This window comes from Paramormyrops kingsleyae, chromosome 5 (genome assembly GCF_048594095.1).
Source record: "Paramormyrops kingsleyae isolate MSU_618 chromosome 5, PKINGS_0.4, whole genome shotgun sequence".
NCBI classification, from domain to species: Eukaryota; Metazoa; Chordata; class Actinopteri; order Osteoglossiformes; family Mormyridae; genus Paramormyrops; species Paramormyrops kingsleyae.
Genome location: NC_132801.1, coordinates 12,305,640 through 12,330,324, shown reverse-complemented (window position 1 = coordinate 12,330,324; position 24,685 = coordinate 12,305,640). Strand labels below are relative to the sequence as shown.

At 47.3% G+C, this 24,685-nt stretch overlaps 1 protein-coding gene across 2 annotated transcripts in view; it reads right to left on the bottom strand.

Annotated features, from left to right (window-relative positions):
* The window catches only part of prkcaa (protein kinase C, alpha, a), a 151,990-nt gene that overhangs the window by 5,719 nt on the left and 121,586 nt on the right, over positions 1 to 24,685 (bottom strand). For both annotated transcript variants that reach the window (XM_023820852.2, XM_023820861.2), the window contains 8 exons: positions 24,061 to 24,201; positions 23,651 to 23,824; positions 22,010 to 22,101; positions 20,732 to 20,794; positions 19,646 to 19,784; positions 14,752 to 14,832; positions 11,643 to 11,750; positions 5,264 to 5,404 (listed from right to left, as the gene is read on the bottom strand). In XM_023820852.2, the coding sequence (XP_023676620.1) occupies positions 5,264 to 5,404; positions 11,643 to 11,750; positions 14,752 to 14,832; positions 19,646 to 19,784; positions 20,732 to 20,794; positions 22,010 to 22,101; positions 23,651 to 23,824; positions 24,061 to 24,201 (939 nt within the window). The remainder of the gene's footprint in view (positions 1 to 5,263; positions 5,405 to 11,642; positions 11,751 to 14,751; positions 14,833 to 19,645; positions 19,785 to 20,731; positions 20,795 to 22,009; positions 22,102 to 23,650; positions 23,825 to 24,060; positions 24,202 to 24,685) is intronic.

Below are 24,685 nucleotides of genomic sequence, written 5' to 3'. Positions count from 1 at the left end.
TAAGAATTCAGGTATCTTTCAAGAGTAGGGGTGGTACCCAGATGTCATGGCTAAAATTGCTCACTGTGGCCCTTTTAAAACTGGCCTCCTAATCATCCCCTGTATCTAACCGGTGAATTCTCTCCTGCCCCTTCACCACCTTAGCTACTGTGTGGTGAGCATACTGGTGCAGAATGGCTGCCGTCACGTCATCCAGATGGGGGCCACACAGTGGCGGCGGTTGAAGTGGCTCCCCATTGGTTCTCTAAAGGGCTTTGGGTGTTTCGAAAAACATTATATAAATGTATAACATTTGTTCATTCATTCATGATGTATATGGTATGAACACCAACTTTGGAACTGAACTAAACAAGACAAGACAACCACAACCAAACTACCAGTGATGCCAGGGACCTTACCAAAAACCCTGTCAAGAAAATACTGACATATAAAATGTGGAACCTCTTAAATCCAGCCCCACTAGATTACAAGCCAAGCACTGAGCCTTATGCTCAAAGAGCGGCGGCGAGACTGGGACCAGAGCGGATCTAAGACTTGTAGCCAGCTACTTTGGGTTCAGAGCAAGGCTGCATGGACCACGCTCGATTCCAAGACCCCATCTCAGATGCAGCAGTTACTTCTCCACATCTTGGGAGACATATTGCCATGAGGCCTGCATAACCGACACCAGCCAAAAACCCCGTCCAGGTCATCGTCCCCTACAGAGAAACCCTTCTGCAGGGCTGAGAGGCCTGTGAACTGGCAAACAGCAAATGAGGAGGTGAGAATGGGACAGTGGGTAAGCAGCATGTGTGCACTCACCCCATGTTCCTTGCATTAGAAATGTCGGTAATGCTTTACTCCACCTTCATAATGCATTCATTATGTGTTCATAGAACATCCAGTACACCTTCATAATACATTCATTACGTATTCATAGAACATTCATAAGCAGCATGTAAGTATGCTTCAACATCCTAACAAACCTTAACCTTACCTAGTTTTACTACACATTAATAAAAACATTTACAACTATATGTTTATAAGTTTTATTATTATCATATAATGTTTGTTATTAATGTATAATAAAGCTGTTAAGGTATGTTACGATGTTAAGGTATACTTACATGCTGCTTATGTATGTTCTATTGATGCTTTACAAATGCATTATGAAGGTGCAATTAATGTTCTATGAATGAATTATAAAGGCATTATGAAGGTGCAGTTTATATAAAGCGCTACTCAAATGTCTAAAGGTCTGCAGATGAAGATAACCCAATGGCAATATGCCAGCAGTCAACATGGTTAAAGTTTTCCTAAGACTAGTTAGAGCAGTCGGCACTTCTGATTCCCCGGTCATGTCCAGATTCCCCAGGGTGCATTTCAGACACCTAAAAACGTTAGCGATACTTCACCCATCGCTTTTTGTAGCTAATCAATTGAAAGCAGTGTATACAGGAAAGACTGACTCACAGTACATATGCCTCAACCTCTCCAAAACGTCCACAACAACCTTCTCCTCCATTCCAGTGATGCTTACTCACTGGCTGTGTGGCTCTAAATTAGCACAGATACACACATCCTCTGAAAAATGCATGACGTGGAAAGGAACATGTCTGCTGTTTGCTCTAAGTGCAGCAGGAAGCTTGTTCAGCTTTGCAGTGGAGCTTAAAAATAGCCCTATTTAGAGCGCTCACGGTACACAAGCCGTTCTTTGGGTTCATGGAAAGGCACGCCGATCGCCCGTGTCTGGCCATGAACGTTGGAGGCTGGGTCGAATTTGTCTGGTTCTGGAGCTCTGACCGGCGCTGTGAAGGAGACTCCAGCGATGGGCTGGGAGAGATGCACGTGCTCCAGATGCAAACCGACGCTTCCTTTCATGGGACACCTGACATGTGTCACATGAATACAGAAACACCATTGGCTGCCAGACCCTCGTACCGCAGGCGGGGTCCCCGAGGGAAACGGCTGCTCAAGGCTGCCTTCTCAGAACGTTGCAGTAGAGCACAGTTCTGAGTGAATAGTTATAAAAACACATCACCTGCATCTCTGGACCCAACAGCGAAGAGGGAGGAAGACTCTTGTCCGGTTCACACGGCATCTGACCGTACAGCCAAAACATGGAACTTCTTGTGTGGATCTAAACTCTGTTCCCATGACTGTCTCTGAGCTCTTATTTCCATGAAAAGCCCAGCATGCAGGTACACACGAGACATGGATCTAGAGCTGAGAGATAGACAGGGCTCTGTCCTGTATAAAACACCATCTAATATAACTGTATCTGTAACATTACTCAGACCATTTATTGGGCAAATGGCCATGGAAGGTGAATGGATGTATCTTTAAGATAAAAGCTTCTCCATCTCACAATGGGTCTCACCTCACATGGCAACCCAACACAGTGAATAAAAGCCCTTGGATCAAGGCCCTTTCCTGCTCACCGCAGCCTGCAATGTTACCCCATTGCACGCCAAGATGGCAGTCCATTTATCCTGACTCTAGGCTGTTTATACCAAGCCGAGAAGCAACTGTGGGACAGTCTGAGTGGCACGTCGGCCCAGACGGTCCCAATGATACACGGGTGCCCTGTGACCTCGCTAAAGCAGCACGCGTGTGCGGATCCCCAGCCACCGGTGATAACCCGCCGATCGATAAACAGGCCCTCGGCACCTGGGCTGGTCCATCGATTGCAATTTTCCAGCTGTCAGACCGCTAAACTGGGTCCTCATGAGAGCTGTGAGCTCGGAGACTGAAGATTAATTGATCCGGGCCGGGCGTGGTGAGGAAGTCTGGGGTGTCGCGGTTAGTATTGCATCGAGTATTGTGGTGAGTATGGAGGTGAATCTGAGTACTACATTACCCATACAGAGAGACCTGCCTCTATATTAAAGCCCTGTCTGCTGAAAATGGAAATCATTAGCAAGGGTACTGGATCATACCAGAGGAGGACATCCACACTGCATCCATACGCATTATATGTTAATAAGTACACATTTTGCTAAGACTTCCATACATACATCTTCCATGACCACTTACCCAAAGTAGGATCATAGTGACCCCGGACCCTATATCCCAGGATGCAGAGGGCTCTGCCGTACAATCTGTGCCTTCAGTCATTAACTTCTTACTGCTCCTTATTTATTTTTTGTGCACTAACTATTATTTTATGGAACAATCTTTATAGTGGTTTATTTTATACACTCACTCTCTCCACAAAACATCCCCTGCACCCAGCTTATAACAGATTTCCCACATTGAATGCTTCTGACATTAAAGGTCCCATCTTCGTGAAATCGGGCTGCAGCATTCTAAGGACCGTCAAGCATCAAATGCAGGGAATAACCGCGGATCGCATGCAGAATAAGCAGGCTAATTGAATCAAGCGGCATCTGCCAGGAAAGCAATTATTCGGCGGCATTTTGACAAGTGGCGCTGTAAATGAGCGCGGTGCTGCCAGTGGGCTTGTGGGCAGGCTCCTGCGTCACGGGGGGGTGGGGGCACGAAAGCCGGAGGATGGGTGCACGCACAGAGCACGCGAGATGGCCTGGTGAAGTAGAGCAGACACCAGGAGAGCAGAGGCCAAGACCGGTGGGAGCGGCTCGTGAAGTTCAGTCTTGTTACGCTGCCGTCGTGCCCCTCTGACATACAGTATCACCACTGCGCATTACCCTTTATTTACTGCTCACTGCAAGGTCTGTCTTACATGAGCTTTCCCTGAGCATCAGTACTGATTTATTCTTGACGTTAGGCCTGAAAAATGTTTTGAATCACAAGCTGTGTGTGTTAGATTTATTCGAAAAAATGGAACCATCTGAATGTCTCTTATGACGTTCCGAGGCCACGGGCTGTTTTTATGTCGAAAACCTGATGCTAGTGACTTTGACGCATTGCCTTCAACAGCATGTTAGAGCTTTCAGAATGAAGGCGATCGGCTACTTCTGTCGGGGCAGAGGTACGATGCACGTCACGCAAAGCAGCGGACGCGTCGGGGGACAGCTGGCACAGAAGTAAGAACCACAAAATAAAATCCTGTCTGGGCAAGAGCAGTATTTGAGAGGTGTGCTGTGGATGTGAAACTGGGGCAAGTGAAGAATGGACAGGTGACACAGTCGGCGTGGTGGCCTTGGTGACATTTGTGGGCAGCTCATAATACAGCATCAGTTTAGGAACACGGGTACAATACTGACCTTCACATGGACATCATGGATTCTAGTTCTACAAAAAGAGCACAGATTGTATTCTCCCAAGGTGTTTATGTAGCTTTCAGTTAAACTGACCACTGTTTATATCCACCTGTTTAAACGAGTGAAAATGTGGAACCTTGAGCTCTGAGTCACTGTATTCTGAGCAAGGAGTAATGCATAAATTCACAATCTTCAACACTAATTTTCTTGATTGGGGGGGAACAATCCATTCAAAATCCAATCTGAAAAATGCAGGAGCGCCAGAGTGGTGAAATCTGAGAATCGTTAAAACCAGGGGGTGTGTTCCTATGGGCTCACAGAAGCATTACTGGGACACACCTGATGAAGAACATGACAGCAAGAAGGGACAGCATAAGCACTTAGCCTGTCTTCTGGAGGTTCGACACTGACTCGGCTGTGCTTTGTTATCACTCAGGGGACAGCAGATGTTAGAGCAGAGACAGCTGTGTGCTGAGCATGTGACCTTTAACCTGCTAGGGGGGCACATATGGCATCAGCGGGGGCAGCCTAATCAGGTCGGAGAGAGCGTGAGCTCGGCAAATGTGTGTACAGGCAAAGCACATACTAAAGTTCCATCCATCCATGCATCCATCCATCCATCTCCTGTACTTGCGTGTCCTTTTCAGGGTCACAGAAGCCTATCCTAGAAGCTATGGTCGCAAGACAGGGAATAACCCAGGAAGGGGTGCCAACCCATCACAGGGTACACTCACCATTCACACAAGCACATGCACACAGATGGGCAATTTTACAGGTCCAATTCACCTTAGCATGTTTTTGGACTGTGGGGGGAAACCCCAGGACGACACGAGGAGAACATGCAGAATCCACACACCTAGAGACTCAAATCCCAGTCCCATTGCTGTGATGCATAAATGCCATCCACTGTGCCACTGCGCCACCCCAAACAATAAAACTGTAATATGGGATGCATTGAGGGGTGTGTTTATTTAGCAAGAACATCACATGTTAAGCACCCCTGTAGACAGAGTCATCTCCATCCATGTTTGTGATAATGGTCCTGCACTTTGAGAGTGAAGCGGAGGAGGACCGAGGGCCAGGCCGAGGGCAGCACTTACCACTTTGGGCTTAAAGGGCGGCTGGATCTCACGGTTTTCCAGCCGCTCCCAGTCGATGCGCCGGAAGAAGGCGTGCTCCTTGATGTCCCGCTCGCCCTCCAGCCCGCAGCCCAGACGTTTGGAAGGGTGCTTGGTCATTAGCTGGGGGGACAGAGGCAGGATGCAGTGACGTCAGGTTAGGGCTGTGGGACACTGAGCACCAGTGCAGTCATGCTACCGTGGTAACCATGGAGTCCAAGGAAGGCCCTTCAGGGACCGCATAAGCTGGAAAGGTGCCAGAAATAGGTGATACAGGTGCCAAACTTCGCATCTCTCCACATGTCACAATGCTTAAGGCATGCAGAATGATTTCAGCGGGATTAAAATGCATCAGTAAATCTATTTCTAAACCCTGACAGGCTGAGTTATATATTAATAACTGATGGCATTAATAATTCATTCTTCTGGAGATCATGCGCCATCCTGGCGTGTTTCAGGCACGGGGTTCTGAATGACCCCAGGTCACACGGGCCAGAGGGAAACTGACTGACTGCAGAGTGGCCGCCCCCTGCTTCGCTGCCAAGCCCCTCCGCCTCGAACCCAGCGAGATGCGGACACCCCCAGTCGAACATGCTGCACGGGCTGCAGTCGACAACCACAGCCTGTGTGTGGCAGCTGATTCTAGGCTTTCACAGCAATGTACTTTTTGACTGGACCATTGGAATATCATGTTTGGCTAATCGATATCTATTTTAGTTGTTTAACTAATTAAGTTAATTAATTCAGAGTGCTAGTGGTAAACTTGAACAAATTCATGGAATGGCTGGTGTACCCCTGGGGTGCCCAGAAATGGTGTTCATCTAGGCCAGGGGTCTCCAACTCCGGTCCTGGAGAGCTACCGTCCAGTAGGTTTTCTATCCTACCTGGCTTCTGATGAGCCACAACTGTTCTCAGGTAAATACCAGGAGCAGCTGTGGTTCATCAGAAGCCAAGTGGGACAGAAAACCTACTGGATAGTAGCTCTCCAGGACCGGAGTTGGAGACCCCTGATCCAGGCAATCAATAAGATACCAGTAACTTTTTGGAGAACAGAAGACATTCTTGTTAGATTTTACTGTGCAACTTTTAATTTGCATATGTTGTTTTTTTCTGCGCAAATATACACTGACTGCCAAGATACACTTGCTGCCTAAGAATTTTGCACAGTACTGCATATAAATATATAACCAAGTTACCCAAGTCTTCATTGCCGCCTCCTCCTTTCCAGACCACAAATGTAACATGACAGGAAAATGAATGCAGTGTTTGGAAATAAAACTCAAGCTGCACTTTCTGCGCGAGATTCATGAGGCGATGGAAGCGCAGTGCCAGTTCCCGCACTGCGGAGAGAGTATTGGTTGAGAGGCGTCACCCCCATTGGCCACAAACGGCGGCAGAACTGAACCAGAGGCCTCCCAGACGCTGGGGTCCTCGTGGCCACAGCTGCCGGAGATGAAAACACAATTCACAGCTATTTTCACGGGCCTGTGCGCCTTCGCTGGCTGAAAAGCCAAAGCTGAAGATGCATCTAATAAATAAGGAATTCTGCCTGCTGAAGCACGGCAAACAGGTCGCTTTGAGGAAAGTTCCCTCATTAAGGAAGCAGCTCTGCAATGCCCCAGCAACTTCACTGCCGTCCTGCTCTCTTAATGATTTCCTTGAATAAAATAGTTTAATTTTTGCATTGTCTCAGTTTTCTGAAGAGGCTTTTTTTTGGTAGCAAGCAGATATTTAAGAAAGGGATGAAAACATTGCTGAGAGGGAAGTAAGGGGGGCAGTGTGAAGCTGCAGGGTGCAGTTTCAAACCCTACTCCAGGGTGCAGTTTCAAACCCTACTCCAGCTCCGGATGTGGGATGCTCTCATGGTCTTCGTCGCCTGGGTTTCCCCCAGGTACACCGGTGTCCGGTGGCAGTCCAAAATCATAAGGCATTCCTTGGACTGGCATCCTCTCATGCTGCCCTAGATTGCTTGAGATTGGTTCTAGGCTCGCGGCAACCTTGTATTGGATGAGCGCTTTGAAGATGGACCGATGGATGGCTTGACCTTGTCCATAAGCAGCCTGCCTCACTGTTGTTGGGCAAGGAGCATTCAGTAGCTGTCACAGGGCCTGATGGCATACAGAAGCCATCAGCAAACTTAGAAGAAATCTACTGACACTCAGGCCCTTGACTCCAAACAGGATGAAAGCAGAGGGTGGGGCTTTCGTTGCAGTCATGTGACACGGCATTGCATAATACCATATTATGTAATAACTTGACAAAATGTAACAAATTTTTGTTAATTTAGGTAATCAGGGGTATGTTCCTGAAAACTGCGATGCTAAGCGTAATGAGGTATAAAATGTATGAGCAAGTTGATAGTGGGTTATTAAACCAGAGAGAAAGAGAACTTCTTACCCATGAAGTAATCAGAAGTAAAATACTGTTTTAGACTCAACCTTCTAGGACTGAAACTATAAGGATGTACATTGGGAAATCGGGGGTTAGAACAAACACCCTTGCGCAGAGTTGGTGGATGCCAATCAGCACCAATGCGTTCTGGGGGCAGGGTGGTGCTGAGACAGCGCCGTGATGTAGTAAACTCTCTGGGACATGCTGGGAATGCGGCAACCTCTTCACAGCAGGAAATGCAGAGCGTATGGGATGCAAGCACTACAGATGCAGCATGAGAGTCAGGAGGGCCAGCAGCATGGTAAACAGGGACATCCAGCCAGAAGGTTGCTAGTTTAAGTCCTAGTTGGAGCTCTGCTTTTGTGCCAGCCGGTTGCTGGGGGACGTCTAGGTCTGAGGGAAAAATGCCACTTTTGATGGAATGTGTCACCTAATCATCTAAATCTAAACGGCCACAACATTGTGCTGCCACCGCGCTAACAGGTCACCAGATCAAGGCAGAACCTGCGTTCCTGACAGCTGCATTTGCCCTCAGAAATACGCCTTTCACACATACGCAGCATCACAAGGGGAGTGATTAGACTGCTGATTAACGCCTCATTCTGCGTGCAAACCCCAATGCTTCTGCATGTTAATTAACGAGATGCATCCAAATCACCTCAAAAACTCCATTCTGATGTCAGGACCTGAACCACTGCCAAAATATCAGCAAACCAAACCATGTGTCTCGCTCTCGTTGTCTTCTGGGCCAGGGCAGTGACAGAAAGTATATTTTCATTAGGGACCAGAGCTCCCTAAATGGGTGGTGGTCTGGTACCAAATGAATGAAGCGGGTTGACAAATGAATACAGATGAACCCTTCAGTGTTCCTCTGGACTGGGCCTGACTGAGAGAGACCGGCGAAGCAGGGGCAAGTGCAATGCGAGAGCGCGTATGGAACACTTCATACGTTAATGGTCAGGTCGCAGGTTCTGCTGCACAACAGGGCATAAAGTCACTTGGAGGCACTGTCATTCTTCTGTGTGACCTCTAGGGGGCAGCTTGTTTGCCACACTGACCCCAGTCTCTCGCTCAGTTTGTCAAGCTGCCAGGATACAAGAAGGCATATCCTGACAGCCATGTAAACCCACAGAGCTGTGAGAACACAGCTGGATATCTGACCTGGAACACTAACTAACTAGCACTGCTGAGAGCAACCCAGTCACCTTCCAAACACACATCCTGGGTAAGAATCACAGTGAGCCTGAAGTGTATCCCAGGGGGCATTGGGTTCAAGGCAGAGGAGCACCCTGGATGGGATGCCAGTCCACTGTAAGGCACCAAAACAGAGATGCTAAATCACCTAACAGGATCGTGGGAGGAAACTGGAGAGAACATGCAGACTCCACCCACCCAGCAGGGGTGGGATTCGAGCCAACAACCGAGGAGACATGAGACCTTAGGAACACCCACTGAGCCACTGCAGGGTTTCACCAGCAAGGGCTTGGAATGAGAATTCAGTTTGAATTTAGCTACTTTTAACAAAACATCCAAGATCTGTTACCTGACTAAATAATTATAATTCAATTAATGCATTGTCCCTTCTTTTTACTGTTTAGTAGATAGTTACAGGAGTGGGGCTAGAAACTCCCTTCTGGGCCAGGACATCCGTCTTTAGGTGCAGACATAACTGTGATGTTCCAGGGCCACTAAATGGGTGGGGATCTGGCACTTCCTGTCTGAAGGGTGATTTGTGGCGCAGGAGGTAGTGCTACTGTTTGGGAACCAGAAGGTTGCTGGTTTGAGCCATGACTCCTCCTGACCCCATCAAAGTGTCCTAGAGCAAGACGCTGAACCCCAAAATGCTCCCGGTGAGTGGGTTGGTGCCTTGCATAGCAGCCTCCACCACTGGAATGTGAGGCAAACTGTAAAGCGCTTCGAAAAATGCACTATATAAATGCAATCCATTTACCATGAACAAATTTGGGTGCCATGGGACACAGAATTTGCCATGTGGGGGGGTTCCCCATGGTAGAGAAGATTTTGCCGAGAAGGGGCCCCTTCTTGGTCAGCTTGCAAGGGTTAGAATATTACTATATTTATGCAGGTTATTCTGCATTTATACTAATAATGTCACATTTTGTCACTCAGTGATTACTTAGTAGTTACTGCTTCCTCACATATGCAGGGTTGTGGGTTCAAATCCCACCTCTACTCTTTGTGTGCAGTTTGCATGTCCATGTCAGCCAGGCTACCAGCATGCAGTAGGTCTAACTGGTGCCTTGCAACTGCCAGTAGTGGATGATTATGGGTGTTGACCCTGCGATGGACTGGCATCCTGTACAGGGTGTCCCCTGAATTTAGGGTGACCACCTAGTCCATGTCAGGGGACAATATGAACTAGGACAGGGTCGGTTTCAATTAAAAGGACCCGGATTTCACTTTAGTACTGCAGTGTGCTGATTGGTCAGTCTCCTATAATCATGCTAAAAAACACTAATGCTAATGTGAAACAGCTGGATGAGTGTTTCAATCAAGGAAACAAACCAGTAAAAGTACAAGACGAACCAAATAATTTACCCAAGCTTTAAAGTAGTTTGTAAAACCTGAAGTGGCTCACAGTGTCCCTTCTGACACTGATTAGGGGGTCACCCTGCCTGTATTGTGTCTTGTGCTTCCTGGGACAGGCCCCCCCTGTGAGAAACTGGGCATCACGGATGTGCAAAGTATTTGGGATTGCAGTCGCAGACGGTTTAGATCCACGTTCTGTGATACAGGGAGGAATCATTGGGCACAGACGTCATTAAAAGCTTTCTTCGCACCCGGGTTTGGTGTAAACCTGATCTCATCACCAGAGACGTGTTGTTACAGACACACATGATCACGGTGTCACAAGCTGCCCCTTGTGCTGCTGTTCCTCCGCACCCAGGCGCTGGGCAGACCTGTGAACCTGCTGAGTGCTCTATGGCACAGAAATATGCCCCCACATGCCCACACAGGGGACACCTCTGCTCCTCCCACCAGCACTCCTGCCACCTTTACCCCTCAGAGCCTGTTTTCTGTTTGTCGTGATACAAAAAAAATCTCATCTTGGCAACGTAAACGCCTCCTAATCTCTCAAAAGGGCTTTTCCATGCTCTGCCTTTGCTGGCTGCCGATCTAGGGATACGAGGAAGGGGACGTCGGCCAGGATCTACCGCTTATACAGTATCTAAATGCTTTGCGTAAGGGACACTGCATTAGCATCGCTAATCTAGTCACGGCAGTTGCTCCCCTGTCCCTCGTATGGGTCCATGGAAATGCCAAACTGTTTTTATACAGCATCAAACGCTTTGTCTCTGGCTAAGTATCGGGCTATAGGCCCCAGGCCAGGTTTCGGCAGCGGTATGTCGATAGATATCGCAGTACGCTAAGCACTACTCATCTGGGAGAGGTACGGGTCACGCTCTAACAGCGGCCGTAATGATATCACAAGCAGCATTAATGCATCTGCGAACAAAGAGAATCACATAAATTCGGTGCTTGGCGTTAGATTTATAGTTCAACTTCCCATCCCGCCACTGGTCTCCGCGGGTACAAAAGCCTTAGATAAGCAGCTACATAATTAAGGGATATTTCCGCTGCAGAAGGTCCCCTGGGCCTGGTCCTTTGCTTTGATTCCCATCGCTACCAGCATTGAGCTACCTGCACCGCTAATAGCTCAGTAAGGCTTCAGATCACTGGATTTAATTGTTGCTATTCATTAACTGCTGCCTCTAAGGATTAGAAAAAATATCTGCGGGAAACATCTTCCTGAAGGCTCCATGTATATTTACTGATGATATTATACGTGAGAAGCATGTCTGACCAGTCGGTGTGTTCGCCACACTCCCTGAGGAACGTCGCCCCGAGAGCAGCGTTCCCGCACGGGCAAGTGGGACACGGCTGCAGGAGGGAGCGTCGCAGCCTTCAGAAGTGGAGAGGGATGGAGTAACGTGGCTGACTGACTTACGCCTTTGCAGATGGACACTGCCTCTTTGGACATGGCCTTGGAGTAGGACACGTTGTGCTCCATGATGGACTGGAAGAGCTCGTCCTCATCTTCTCCATCGAAAGGAGGCTGTGAGATACCAGGGAAAAGGAAATGCAAATGATCTGATCATGGTGCCTGGATCAGGGCTAAAGCATGATATGCAAGTGTGAGTGTGTGTGTGAGTGCATGAGTATGTGTGTGGGTGTATATACTGTATGTATGTGTGTGTGTGAGTGCATGAGTATGTGTGTGGGTGTATATACTGTATGTATGTGTGTGTGTGAGTGCATGAGTATGTGTGTGGGTGTATATACTGTATGTATGTGTGTGTGTGAGTGCATGAGTATGTGTGTGGGTGTATATACTGTATGTATGTGTGTGTGTGAGTGCATGAGTATGTGTGTGGGTGTATATACTGTATGTATGTGTGTGTGTGAGTGCATGAGTATGTGTGTGGGTGTATATACTGTATGTATGTGTGTGTGTGAGTGCATGAGTATGTGTGTGGGTGTATATACTGTATGTATGTGTGTGTGTGAGTGCATGAGTATGTGTGTGGGTGTATATACTGTATGTATGTGTGTGTGTGAGTGCATGAGTATGTGTGTGGGTGTATATACTGTATGTATGTGTGTGTGTGAGTGCATGAGTATGTGTGTGGGTGTATATACTGTATGTATGTGTGTGTGTGAGTGCATGAGTATGTGTGTGGGTGTATATACTATATGTATGTGTGTGTGTGAGTGCATGAGTATGTGTGTGGGTGTATATACTGTATGTATGTGTGTGTGTGAGTGCATGAGTATGTGTGTGGGTGTATATACTGTATGTATGTGTGTGTGTGAGTGCATGAGTATGTGTGTGGGTGTATATACTGTATGTATGTGTGTGTGTGTGAGTGCATGAGTATGTGTGTGGGTGTATATACTGTATGTATGTGTGTGTGTGAGTGCATGAGTATGTGTGTCGGTGTATATATGTATGTGTGTGTGTGTGTGTATATGTATGTGTGCGAATATGTATGTGTGTGTGTGAGTGCGTGTGAATGTGTGTGTATGTGTGTATGGGTGTATATATGTATGGGTGTGTGTGAATTTGTGTGTATGTGTACAGTATGTGAGTGAGTATGTGTGTGTGTGTGTGTGTGTGTGGAGGGGACTTAGAAAAATCACAGGAACAATGCAGTTGTGATGTAAAGCAGGAAACCAGAGACTTTCAGAGACATGTTCTGCGTGCAAACCCACAACAGGAACGAAGCTCAGTTTATTGTTAGATGCGTAATAAACAGCAGGGTCACACCAGCTAGTCTATAATCACCAAAATTACATGCCTGTTTTCATAAACGATCTTATAGAAAAATAAAAATATCTTAGAGGAGATTAAAAAAAAATCTAGCAACATGCTCTGCTCACTTTTTTTTTTGCATGAAATGAGTCATGTGTGATTGTTTCATCTATTGTATTATTTGGATTAAGATATCAGGGTTTTTTTTCCAAAGGTGTTTGGTGAAGAGCAGCTGAATAAAAAACAGCCTTCTGCTAACAGCCCTCTCTGCCAAAAACAGCCCTTCGCATGAGAGGTGGATTTATATATATTTACACACATATATATACCACAGTACACTCTTTAACCCTTTCACCGTGCCCAGGAACAACCAACAGCCCCAAAACCTAGACATCCTGAAAGAGAAGGCCTGCTCAGCCACACGAGGATTTCAACGGGTAGTCAGTAAGAGCATGAAGGAGGGTGAGACTGCGGTCGGACGGCCTGACGGAGACACTACAGGGACCGTGAAGCTGGCCGTGTGCAAAGCCGTGTGAAACAGCTGCCACTCCACACCTTCACAGCTCCCACAGCTCACAGCGAGGGCGGACGGGTGCTAACCTGAGCCTCAGCTCACAGGTCGACACCCCCTGCCACTGACTGACTCCCACCCCAAATCAGGGAAAGCGTTAACCGCAGGGGAGGGCCGAGTACTTGGGTCGCTCCCCGTAGCAGTGCGGGGAAATACAAAATGACATTTCTACTTCATGATACTGTGAGGCCCACTTAAAGCTTGACGTTGACGCCGGTGATGAGTGGTGTTTGCTACAGCGACCTAATGAAGATGTAGAAAGCTGATTGGAGGGTGGAGAGCGGCAATAATGGGCAGAAAAATGGGTAGTTCGCAGGCGGTGGGGGCTGGGTTGTGAATCTTCCCCCTCGTAATGTCCTCTCTGCTCCCTGAGTGTGTGTGTGGCATTGGGTGAGTGCAGAGTGCACTTCTGACTATAGAATGCATTAGCGCAGGCCCTTTGGTGCTGTGATATGCGGGCACAGGGGAAAAACACACCAACACTATGTGAACCACCATGGTTTATGGACTCGAGAGCAGTAGGGAGGATGGAGCAGGAGATGCAGGGGCAGTGGGAGCGCATGCAGTCCGGCAGAGTCAACGAGCGAGAGTCACTGTGGTGGGGCGGCCAATAGGCCGACTCCCCTCTACCACCCTGAGCCCAGTCTTTTCCATTAGAATATAGATCAACAGAGTGCTTCACCAAATCTGGATGGGATGTCAGTCCGTTGGAGGGGTATTATTTCATTATGGCAACTCCAAATGAGCACTCAAAAGGAATGCATTCTTCTTCATAAAGAAAATCCTATTCAGCAAACGTCCCAGCCTCCATCCCAGCCTCCATCCCAGCAAACATCTAGTTATCCAGGACAATGTCATAGTGAGCCCAGAATCCACCTCCAGCAAGCACAGGGAACAAGGTGGAGGGCTCCCTGGATGGGCTGTTAGTCTACTGCAGGGTCTATTGTGGTATCATAAGGTCATGTTTACCATGCTGGTAACTATTGTATTTAAAAATATATCTTCAGAAAGACAGTGCTGTTCAAAAAACCCATACAGCATGCCGTATACTGTATATGTACAACAGCTACTGCATGTCAGCGTGCATGCATGCATATGCAGAAATAACAAAACAAAAATTATTTAAGAAGATCAATAAACAAATGAACAGCCATCCTCCACTGAACAATGGTCTTGAACATGTGGAGGGTGGATGAAAGGATTTGGAGATTATGACGGCTGTATGAGACGAACCTGGCCGGCCAGCATCTCGTAGAGCAGGACTCCGTACGCCCACCAGTCCACTGAGCGGCTGTAGGGCTGATACGCGATAATCTGCAGAGGGGAACGAAAACAGCAGAGTGAGCCATGCTCTGTGCACCTTCAGCACGGCATTCTCAAAACACACAAGCATTCATTAAACGCTGCACCTCTGTGAAGGAACTTCCCGTTAGGGCGTCATAAAGCGGAGAGCGAGCGAAAACGGTGCCCTCGCTGCATTGCTACACATGCCCTCCGCGCTAAAAGAGTCAGTCAATCTCTCCCAGATAGCAATTAGCATCCTCTTCTGTCTACAACCCCTCATCAATTATAGGGAAAAGTACAGCTTCCTCTGCACTATTTTTACCATCTGCTGTAAGAAAGGCCCAGCTTTCGGCTGCACGTGTGTAATTAAGTACCCGTAGTAAGAACGATTTTCCTATCAGGGCTAAATTAGCTCTTACTCTGAAGAAGAGACCTCCTTTTACGAGTCAACGGCCAAGATAGGCCGAGGAAACAGGGTAAGTAATGGTACAGAAAGAAGTTGAACTGACAAAACTTAATAAAGAAGGATTTTACCATCTACACAGAATCTATTTTTAAGGCGCACAGCGCCAGCCCCCCTACAGCAGGCGGAGCGCATGCACAAACTCACAGTTGCACACTGACACAGTCACTACTTGCCATTTCCCCATTTATTCACCTCTGTGGAATTATACTGAAGATCTCTGCCAAATACTGCTTCTTTTTCTTATTCATTTCCTTTGTACTTTTGTATTATTTATGTCCTATATGCCATGTGAAACCAATGCAATACGTGACTGATCTACTGTAAACTTGAACAGCCTCAAACACACACAACAAAAGAAGAAGAGAAAATTCCACCAAGCAGTGACGTGCATCCATTTCCTGTGTGTGGAGGAGAGCACACAGGAGTGTGCAGAATGGGCCCCACTTTCAGGCATCAGCAAAAGACCCTCGAGTGAGTTACATCAAGCTACTGTCAGTCAAAACCATGAGACACGTTATCCTCCAACACAACTCATTCACGTGGCCTATCTGAAGCTCTGAAAGTCATCAATTATATATGAGTAATGATGCAATGGAAGACCAGTCAGTGGAAAAATGGAGTTTAAGTGGCTTTGTTCAACTAGATACCTGGCAGGAGACATCCTTCGCGGGACCCTTAAGATGCAGGGAGTGTGCACAGCTGCGCAGGCCGCATTGACGAGGGCAAAGCAAAGTCATTCTTCACCTACATAAAATGTGCCTACAGTACATCTGCATATGTATGTAGCCCGTGGTGTGTGTGCATGTAGCCCGCTGTGTGTGTGCATGTAGCCCGTGGTGTGTGTGCATGTAGCCCGCGGTATGTGTGCATGTAGCCCGCGGTGTGTGTGCATGTAGCCCGCGGTGTGTGTGAATGTGTTAGAAGGCCCCTGCCTTTTGTCTCATGCTAACTGGTGGTGTACCTGCTTCCAGGGCTCACCAAGTGACGAGTCTCTAAATGCACTGGCTATTCTGTCCCCGGTGGATATCAGGTGTGTTATTGCACACATGCTCCCAAGCCAAACCCATTAGAGAAAGATATCCAGGAGGGGGTGGAGTTGAGGTCATGCCTCCCTGGTGCTTTTGTAGCTCTGCCCTGGTCCTGTGGTAGTGCATCAGTGTGCAAGAACAATACTTAGTTTGCATTAGACTTCCAGGTGTAAAAGGCCACTGACAGCACACAGCAGTAACGCAGGCTTAGCCACCGAAGGTCAGTGTGTGGCTCAGGAGGTCAGGACTCTGTGCTTGTGATCGGAAAGTTGCTGGTTCAAATCCCACAGTTGGCAGAATTTCACTGTTGGGCCCTGGAGCGAGGCCCTTAATTTCCTGGTGCTCCAGGGACTGTCTGACCCTGCATTCTCGACGGTGTATCGCTTTGGGTAGAAGTGGTAAGTAAATAAAAGGAAAACTTCTTGCTTGACAAGAGCTATTTAATCAACCTACAGGTTTGGGTTGGGTCAGCTTCACACAGCAGGGCACTTATGGGCTTCAGAAAATGTCCAGGCAGGTGTGGTGATGAAGCAGACCTCATGGGAACAGGGCAAGAAGGAGCGGGGGCAGATTGAGGTGCACACCACAGTACAGCCGGTACACTAACCCACCCCCCCAGGCAACTCCAGAATCACTGAAATTCATGCAGCAGCAGCAGCATCAGTCACAAAGAGCCATACAGTGTATTCAAGAAACCTAGTGGAGATGTTGCATAATGACATGCAGATGGAGAGAATGACTGTGTGGGCAGAGAGAGCAGATGGTTGTAACAAAGAGAGAATAAATCACAAGATAAGGATCAACCCTCGCAGGGTCATAATGGGAACAGGCTCTGTCCCCTCCACCCCCCGAAAACAATCAAAAATAATCTTGGTGTGTCGCTGTCTGCCCATTAAGAAATGAGCCAAAAACAGAAAAGGCAAAAGTCAAATAAGAGAGATTGTGCAAAGAACAAACTAAACTTGTGCCCACGATGCTGGAGAAGCACCATCTCCTGCCGTTCGGGGCTGAAAAATATCCAAGCTGAAGCCAGCTGCCCCAGCGCTGTATGTAGAAAATCATTTATGGGAATTTTCTTTCTTTCGGTGCCGTCCTGTCCATCATTCCATTGGGGGCACAGACAAAACTTAAAGCACATGAAGGCTGTCCTTCCCGGCATAATGCCGGCCTCATCTCACCTGGATTTCTCATATCAACGGCAGGCCGCGGCAACTGCATAGCAACTGCATGGCAGCGGGATTTCAGAGGCTCCCGCCGTCATGCGTCATGCTCGCGCATCGTGTTAATAACGACGCAGCGAGACGGGAGGGGAAGCCGGGAGGACGTAGAGGGACGCGGACGGCCCTTCGTGCCGTTTTCCTCAGACCCAAAGCAGGACCGCTGGCCGGCCGTGGGACACAGGTGACAGAACATTCCCCTCAAGGACGTTCGCTGCTTTGTCAGCAGAAGCGTGGACTTCAAGCTGACAGCTTAAGGAACCGTGGAGCAAGAGGTGTGAGGCAGTCCACATGTGGGGGTGCGCCCCCCCACCCGTTCGTCACCACGGTGACAATGATCGAGGCGGACACCGTGTGACCTTCTTGTCCGGCATCTTCCTCGTATTCCAGAGATCCGTTAGAGAATGCGGCATGACAGATCGGGATCATGCTGGCAGACACTCAATGTTTTCGTCATGACCACTGGGGATACATGGCTCCCATACATGCTTCCGGGGGGGGGGGGGGGGGGGGGCACCCCATAGATCCCACACCGTGTTCCCAATATAAACAAGTGCAAAAAGAAGGTGGCAGGTCAAGCAGGTGACACCAAGGCTTCTAAATGATTACAGCTCAACTCACATTCTCTTAATCACTGTGGGAGAAAATATGTCATTCCAGGGTTACGGGATATATAATAATATAAATTAAAAACTTAAATATGTTTTCTAAATGCATTCATCATGGAGAATGCAAAACTAGCAGTGGTTCAACGTTTGCTTTCAAGTTCATACCTTATTCAGATGAAAGTTTTATATAACGACGGGAAGAGATGAATGGCTGGGGTCGATTTTAATAATATTCAGAATATGGTTGTTGTGGTTTACTTTACACCTTCACCAAAGCTAATTATAAGACCCCAGACGGGACAGAAAGCAGATAAACCCAGGGTGTGTGCCGCCCCCTTCGGAGCCAGCGGACCGCAGAGCCACAGCCACCAGATTAGAAAAATCCTTCAGCTGGACTCGATTTCAAAGCTGCTTTTAAGTGCTTTAAGAAATTATAAAGAAAGGGAGAGACAAGATAAAGGCATTAACCCAAATATTCAGCCGGCTGTACTGAGTAGAAATGAAGATAAAACAGGCAGACGGGGGTTGGGGGGGTTAGGGGTCCTCTATTTCATTCATGGAGCGGAAACTGATGGCCGTGTTTTCGGCTGGTTACTCGTGCCTCAGATGCCTGCTGCAAATCTGCAGGCACAGAAACTGCAGCATGTTCCTCCCAGATACGCCCCGCCCCTCCCGAAACTGCTATATAGGTCAAATTAAGAAAAAAGAGCAAAAAAGCTGAGTGCCTTGGCCCGGTGCTGAGCTGCCTGGCCCAGATGGGCTGACTTGCCGTGGTCCTTTCCCAAGAGAACTGCCCAGGCAATAAAAAGGGCCGAGGGTTTCTGCCCCCTGGTGGGGGGTGACAGGAAGGTGCCCAGTCAGACACCTGGCACAGCTTGACGGAGAACCGACTAGACCCGTTGGAAGGAGCGAAAACTCAAGGAAGGAGGTAAATGGCATTCAAAGTTCTGGTTCTGGATAGTGCGGTCCCTCTCACAGCAACACCAATCAACCTCAAAGCTCATTTTAAAGGGATCAATACACCCTGGATGCAGTGGGATGATGATGACATCACAGGAAGCACAGTGCACAGTTTGTTCAGTCTGTCTGCTTTTAACCCAAAATATCATCTTTTCCTTTCCATTCTCTGACTGTCCTTCCTATGGGCAATATAATCAGAACATATAAAGAGAGAGACAGATACTTTATTGATCCTGAAGGAAATTTAGGACACAGACAGTGGTATCTAACCAGTCTTTTGTCTTTAAAAGTGAGGGTTAAAGGTCTGAAAAAATGACCAAGCCATGCATGAAATGCACTGAGTGGTTATAAACCTGTAGCGGGTACGCAGTTCTGTTGCCAAGGGTAACGGCAGTGAGCCTCGCTGATAGGCCATTTTCCTTGTGCTGGCGTGAGTGCAGGTATTGCTGCTCTCTGTCCAGAATATCAGCAGTGCTCAGTGTCAAAAAAAGATACTGCTGTGAAGTGAGGTAGCCAGCTTGGGTCTCCTCCCACCTCCCCAAAACGGGCCACGCCTGTCCTCACCTCAGGGGCGATGTAATCCGGGGTACCACAGAAGGTGCGGGTCGCCACCCCCTCCATCATGTTCTCTTTGCACATGCCGAAGTCTGCAATCTTAATGTGTCCCTCCGAGTCCAGCATGACGTTGTCCAACTTCAGGTCCCTAGAATAGATGCCCACAGGACACAGTGACTCAGGGGCAGGAGGACAAACCTGTAAAGAAATCTCAGCCAAGGCTGGCCATCGAGGAGGAGGAGGAGTGAGGAAGAGCTGTTATGTTTTTACCGCTCAATACGCGATGCCATTTATGTTAGCAAGGTCATACTGAACGATCTCGCAAAAACAAGGAATGTGGGTCTAAGTCTTTGCTGGTGCTGGACAATCTGGGTTTATTTTGGAGTGGGATATTAATAACCTTCTTCAACTGACCACAGCCTTTAGAGTCAGGCATGGAACTCTGCGTAACTGACACATGCCACTTCTCAACCAGGAGGAATAACTGGGCTGAACTGCTACGGGCAAAGCGCGACAGCCACAAAGAGAGGATCTCACAGAGTTTTCACTTTCACCTTTAAAAATAATCTGAAGCTTTGGGCTTCTCAGATTGCACTGCTTCTTGTCCTGTTTCTGCATAAGAAAAGCAGCCACATGTCCAAACGGACACACAACAAACATATCTCAGTAGTTCAGACTGGTAATTAAGGTGAATGAAAAAAATACAGGAAACAAACGGAGTATGTGAGAACGGAGTGTGTGGTTTGCTTGAATGCAATCAATGAACTATTTCACTATGGAGAGTAATGACACAATGAAAATGCTCAGTTAACACAAGGGAGTTAACAGTGGTGTGAATAGCAGAGACTCATCACTCTACAAAACAAGTTTTGCATAACTGAGTAATTATAAGATTTGACAAATCTGCAATAATAATTAATGCATTCCTTAATGCATCTAAATTCTCCATATATTTAATACAAATTATATATATATATAAAAAGGCACACATTTCATTTTGAACAATATACTACTTAGAGATTCATCATTACATAAAACTGCAAACAGAACGACTTTTGTTGCAATATATAACAGCACGCCACAGATTACACCCACCGGTAAATGATCCCCTTACTGTGCAGAAAGAACAGCCCAACAGCGATCTCTGCAGCATAGAACCTGCAATGACAGGCAGAGGATTAGCCACGATGGCTGTCAGTCATAGCAAGGTTTACCCTCCAGCACCAGATTCAATGACAGACAGAAGATTGGCCACGATAGCTGTCAGTCACAGCAAGGCATGCCCTCCAATACCACATCCAATGACAGGCAGAGGATTGGCCACGATGGCTGTCAGTCACAGCAAGGTGTGCCCTCCAGCACCAGATTCACTTAACCTGGTGCTCTCTCTTTCTGCATGGCCTTAATAGGCATCCATGTTCCCAGCTCAAAACTTTTCGAAACCCCATTTTTATTTTTTGTGGACAGCTTTACTCTTGTGTGTTGCATTTCAGGCAAATCATTTTTCTATTACTTTATCCCTGATGTAACCTCCAGAAGGAATCAATATTTTGGTATTCATCTGTACGTGTTTATAGCCTATAGTCATATTTGATGACAAGGATCTTAAGCTGTTTGCAGCTGTTCTGGTTGCCTGTGTTTATGCTGGATTTTCTTTAGTTTTTTTAATTTTTTGTAATATGCCTAAATGTTAATTAAATTATATTAAACTGTGGCTATTAATATTTTTATTTTTGTGTGATTTATAGACTTATACAATTAATATTAAAAAAAATCAATTACAATACGCTGTTTTCTGTATTCTTGTAATTAACTGGTAATAGATGATACTGCCATGTTTTCAATATTAATTTTGATTCTCCTGTGTACCGTATGAAATCCAAGCTCTTGATGTTCTTTTAAAACAGTATGTATCCAGTACAGTTGCCTTTTTTCTTTTCACTTGCTTGCTCAAACGAAAAAAAAAAAAAAACTTGCTGCTAATGCTTGTCATCGTTTGGACAATTTCTTCTGGTATGCGAACTTTTCTCAGTTAGTTGCACAAATTTCTCATTGTGTTTGCCGTGAAGGTTTTTGATCCATCAGATTCGCATCTGACTGTTTTGCATATCCGTGTCATCTATTTCGGGTTGTGTTTGGTGTGAAATGGTTTTGATTCTGAAGAGATACATGTGAAATAAGCTGACACCCAGCTGATGGATGTGTCACAGCCGTGTGTATAACCACACCTTCTAGCGAACATTCTTATTGAGACCAAAGTTAGTGCAACTGCTCTTCAGACCTACAGTGTCAAGTCAGGTGACCAGGTAGTGACAAGCAAGTGTCAGTTGGGCTCAGACTGCATGGTGACCTAGAAGAAAAAGTAATTCTTACACTGCCTGTGGCTCCTTGAACTTTCCCACTTGTTGGATGTGATACATGAGATCTCCTCCGTTCACGTACTCCATGACAAAGTACAGCCGGTCCTGGGACGGGAATGGAGAAAGAGTAAAGCCATATCATCCACATGATCATCATGGACTGTGATTTACAGCAGAAGCGACCCTAGATACCTTCAGAGGCCCAACCGTTAATAATCACTGTATACTAAATAAACAGACCACAACTGGCTTTCAATTTCAGCATCATAACACAGCTTTCCACTGTGTGTGTTATGAAAGCATCCTCATGTGCCTATATTGTCTTTTTACTTAGAAGTAAACGGCAGGAAAAAGCTAAATTAAATACACCCAATGAGCCTTATCGTAGACCTGATGGAGGTTTGAGCAACCGAGGTTCCCAAAGACAGCGCACACGGGAACGGAAAAAGCCAGGATGCCTGAATTATGGCTTTAATTTCAGCCGAGAGCCCCGCACCGTAAAGCTAACACAATATTCTCAGAGTAGACCCGGGCAGTGTGTGATAACAGAGCCTTCTTTTCCGTGTCTGACGTCTAATGCACTGCCGTATAAGCTCAGTAACGGGGGAGGCAGTGCATTCGTCTGCCCGCCACCCCCGCTCCCAGTGTTTATTGGGAAAACCGGCCAGAGCTAAGCACTCGCGGCTGTTTATTGCTGACGAGGCGGCTGGCCGCATCCCCCCCCCCCAGCATGAATGAGTGTTTCAGTCAAGTGGGAGTTCAGGTTTGCAGGCCGATCACAGAGGCTCCTCCAGCTCGGAGGCAGACATTACCGGGTGCTATTTCAGAAGAGCTGATTGCTCTCCTAAAGCCATACGTATACACAGATATGTATAAACCAAAACAAAAGAGGTTTGTTCATTATGCGCGTGAATACCAAGCCTCTCATCTCAAATCAAGTGGGCTTTATTGTCATAACATCCATACACGGGTCACAGTGGCATTGAATAATGTGCCCCCAGGACCAGCTCACAGTCCTCTCATCGTTTATCGAGCCTCTTAACCCACTTGTGCAGTGTTAAGCATCTGCTTATCCGAAAACCTAGTTCGGCTGCCAAGATACCCTTAACCTGCCATCTAGGGACGTCTCTAATCCCCCGAGAGAACAACACTGGTGGCTGACAGAAGAGCAGCACGACCACAGTAGACTGGCCAACCTTCACGACACATCTAAATGAGGCCGGGCAGGGCGATGCAAGCGAATCCCCGCCTTGACACGCTGTGGTCAACAACTAGTGACTTTTGCGGGGCTCATCGTAGGGCTGCTTAATGCAGTTGCCCTTTAACGATTCTTTCAGCGAGAAGCGCTGCGGAGGCACAGATGCCAACATGTCAAACCTTATCATCCTAGCGACTGTACAGGGAGGGACACCGGTGGCCTTAATCCATAGTGGGTTTATCGGACTCTCCAGGCTAACCTGTGACCTCTTGTATCGTTCCAGCAAAATTCTTAGGTTTAACAGGAAAAAAGTCGGATGTTTTGAGCCAAAGCTGTTTCAAACCACTTTAACCATATTTGGAACAGTTCTACGTGAAACTCACCAAACCCAAGAAAACCAATAATCATGATCTTTAGCTTGGTGCCTGAAATCCATCTGCACCAGTGGGTCTTTACCTCGGTCTGGAAACAGGAGTGCAGCTGTGTGAGGAAGTGCGGCTTGTTCTGCTGGGCCAGCACCCTCTTCTCCACCATAGTGCACTCTACGTCATCGTCCTGGATCACAACGTCTTTCTTTAGGATCTTGATAGCATACAGCTCATCAGAGGACTTCATCTCAGCCAGCATCACCTAGACAGGGACAATGGGATGGCAGGGTGAGACCATGTGTTGAGATGGAAGTCGTAGAAAATACGGGGGAAGATTATTGCGCTGTGCTTCTCCTTGGAGAAAGACACAGATTGTGAGACGTGTAATCGTAGCCACTGGACGCTCTCAAAAACCTAGATTTTAACATGGATCATTGACTCAGGAGCCATGATTATAATCAAAGTTATGATCAGCATCCCTACTCCTGTCACCCCTACCTTCCCAAAACTGCCTTTTCCCAGCACGGCTAGGAAGTTGAAGTCCGTGAGCTTGACCCTGTCCAGGTTGCTGGATGGCAGCCTGGTCCTGTTGTCTTCCGAAGGCTCGAACACCTTCTTGCCTGGGCCCAGTCTGGCTTTCTGCGGCAATGACAGGGTCAGTTGGGTACAGGGCACGATAAGGACATGGCCACGCGCTGCAAATATCTGTAATGCACAATCCGCAAGCGAAACTGCAACCATTCCATGGTTAAAAAAAAAAGAACAGGGAAAATGGGCGTTAAGCACATTTTATGAGGTGCAGGATATGTTCTTGCCGTGAGAGGTCCTGCACTGTATCAGCATTTCCACAGCGTGTGAGATGTTGGCGAGGGTGCTGGAAGAGGAGGTGGGAGGGGGGTTCATGGGGTGCCGTCGGGGGTTGAATATGGTTAACATGTTGCCTCCGGCGGGTGGAGGTCCTACCCGAAACCTTGATAACAATGACTGGCCTGCGTGAGCAATTACTGCTGGAGAAATGGGGTCTCTTCCACTACTACATCCATCCTGACTTTGTTTGTTTGTTTTTTTTAAAATAAAAATTAAAAAAAACACTTTTCATGCTCTGACGCTGGCGGTTTGCCAT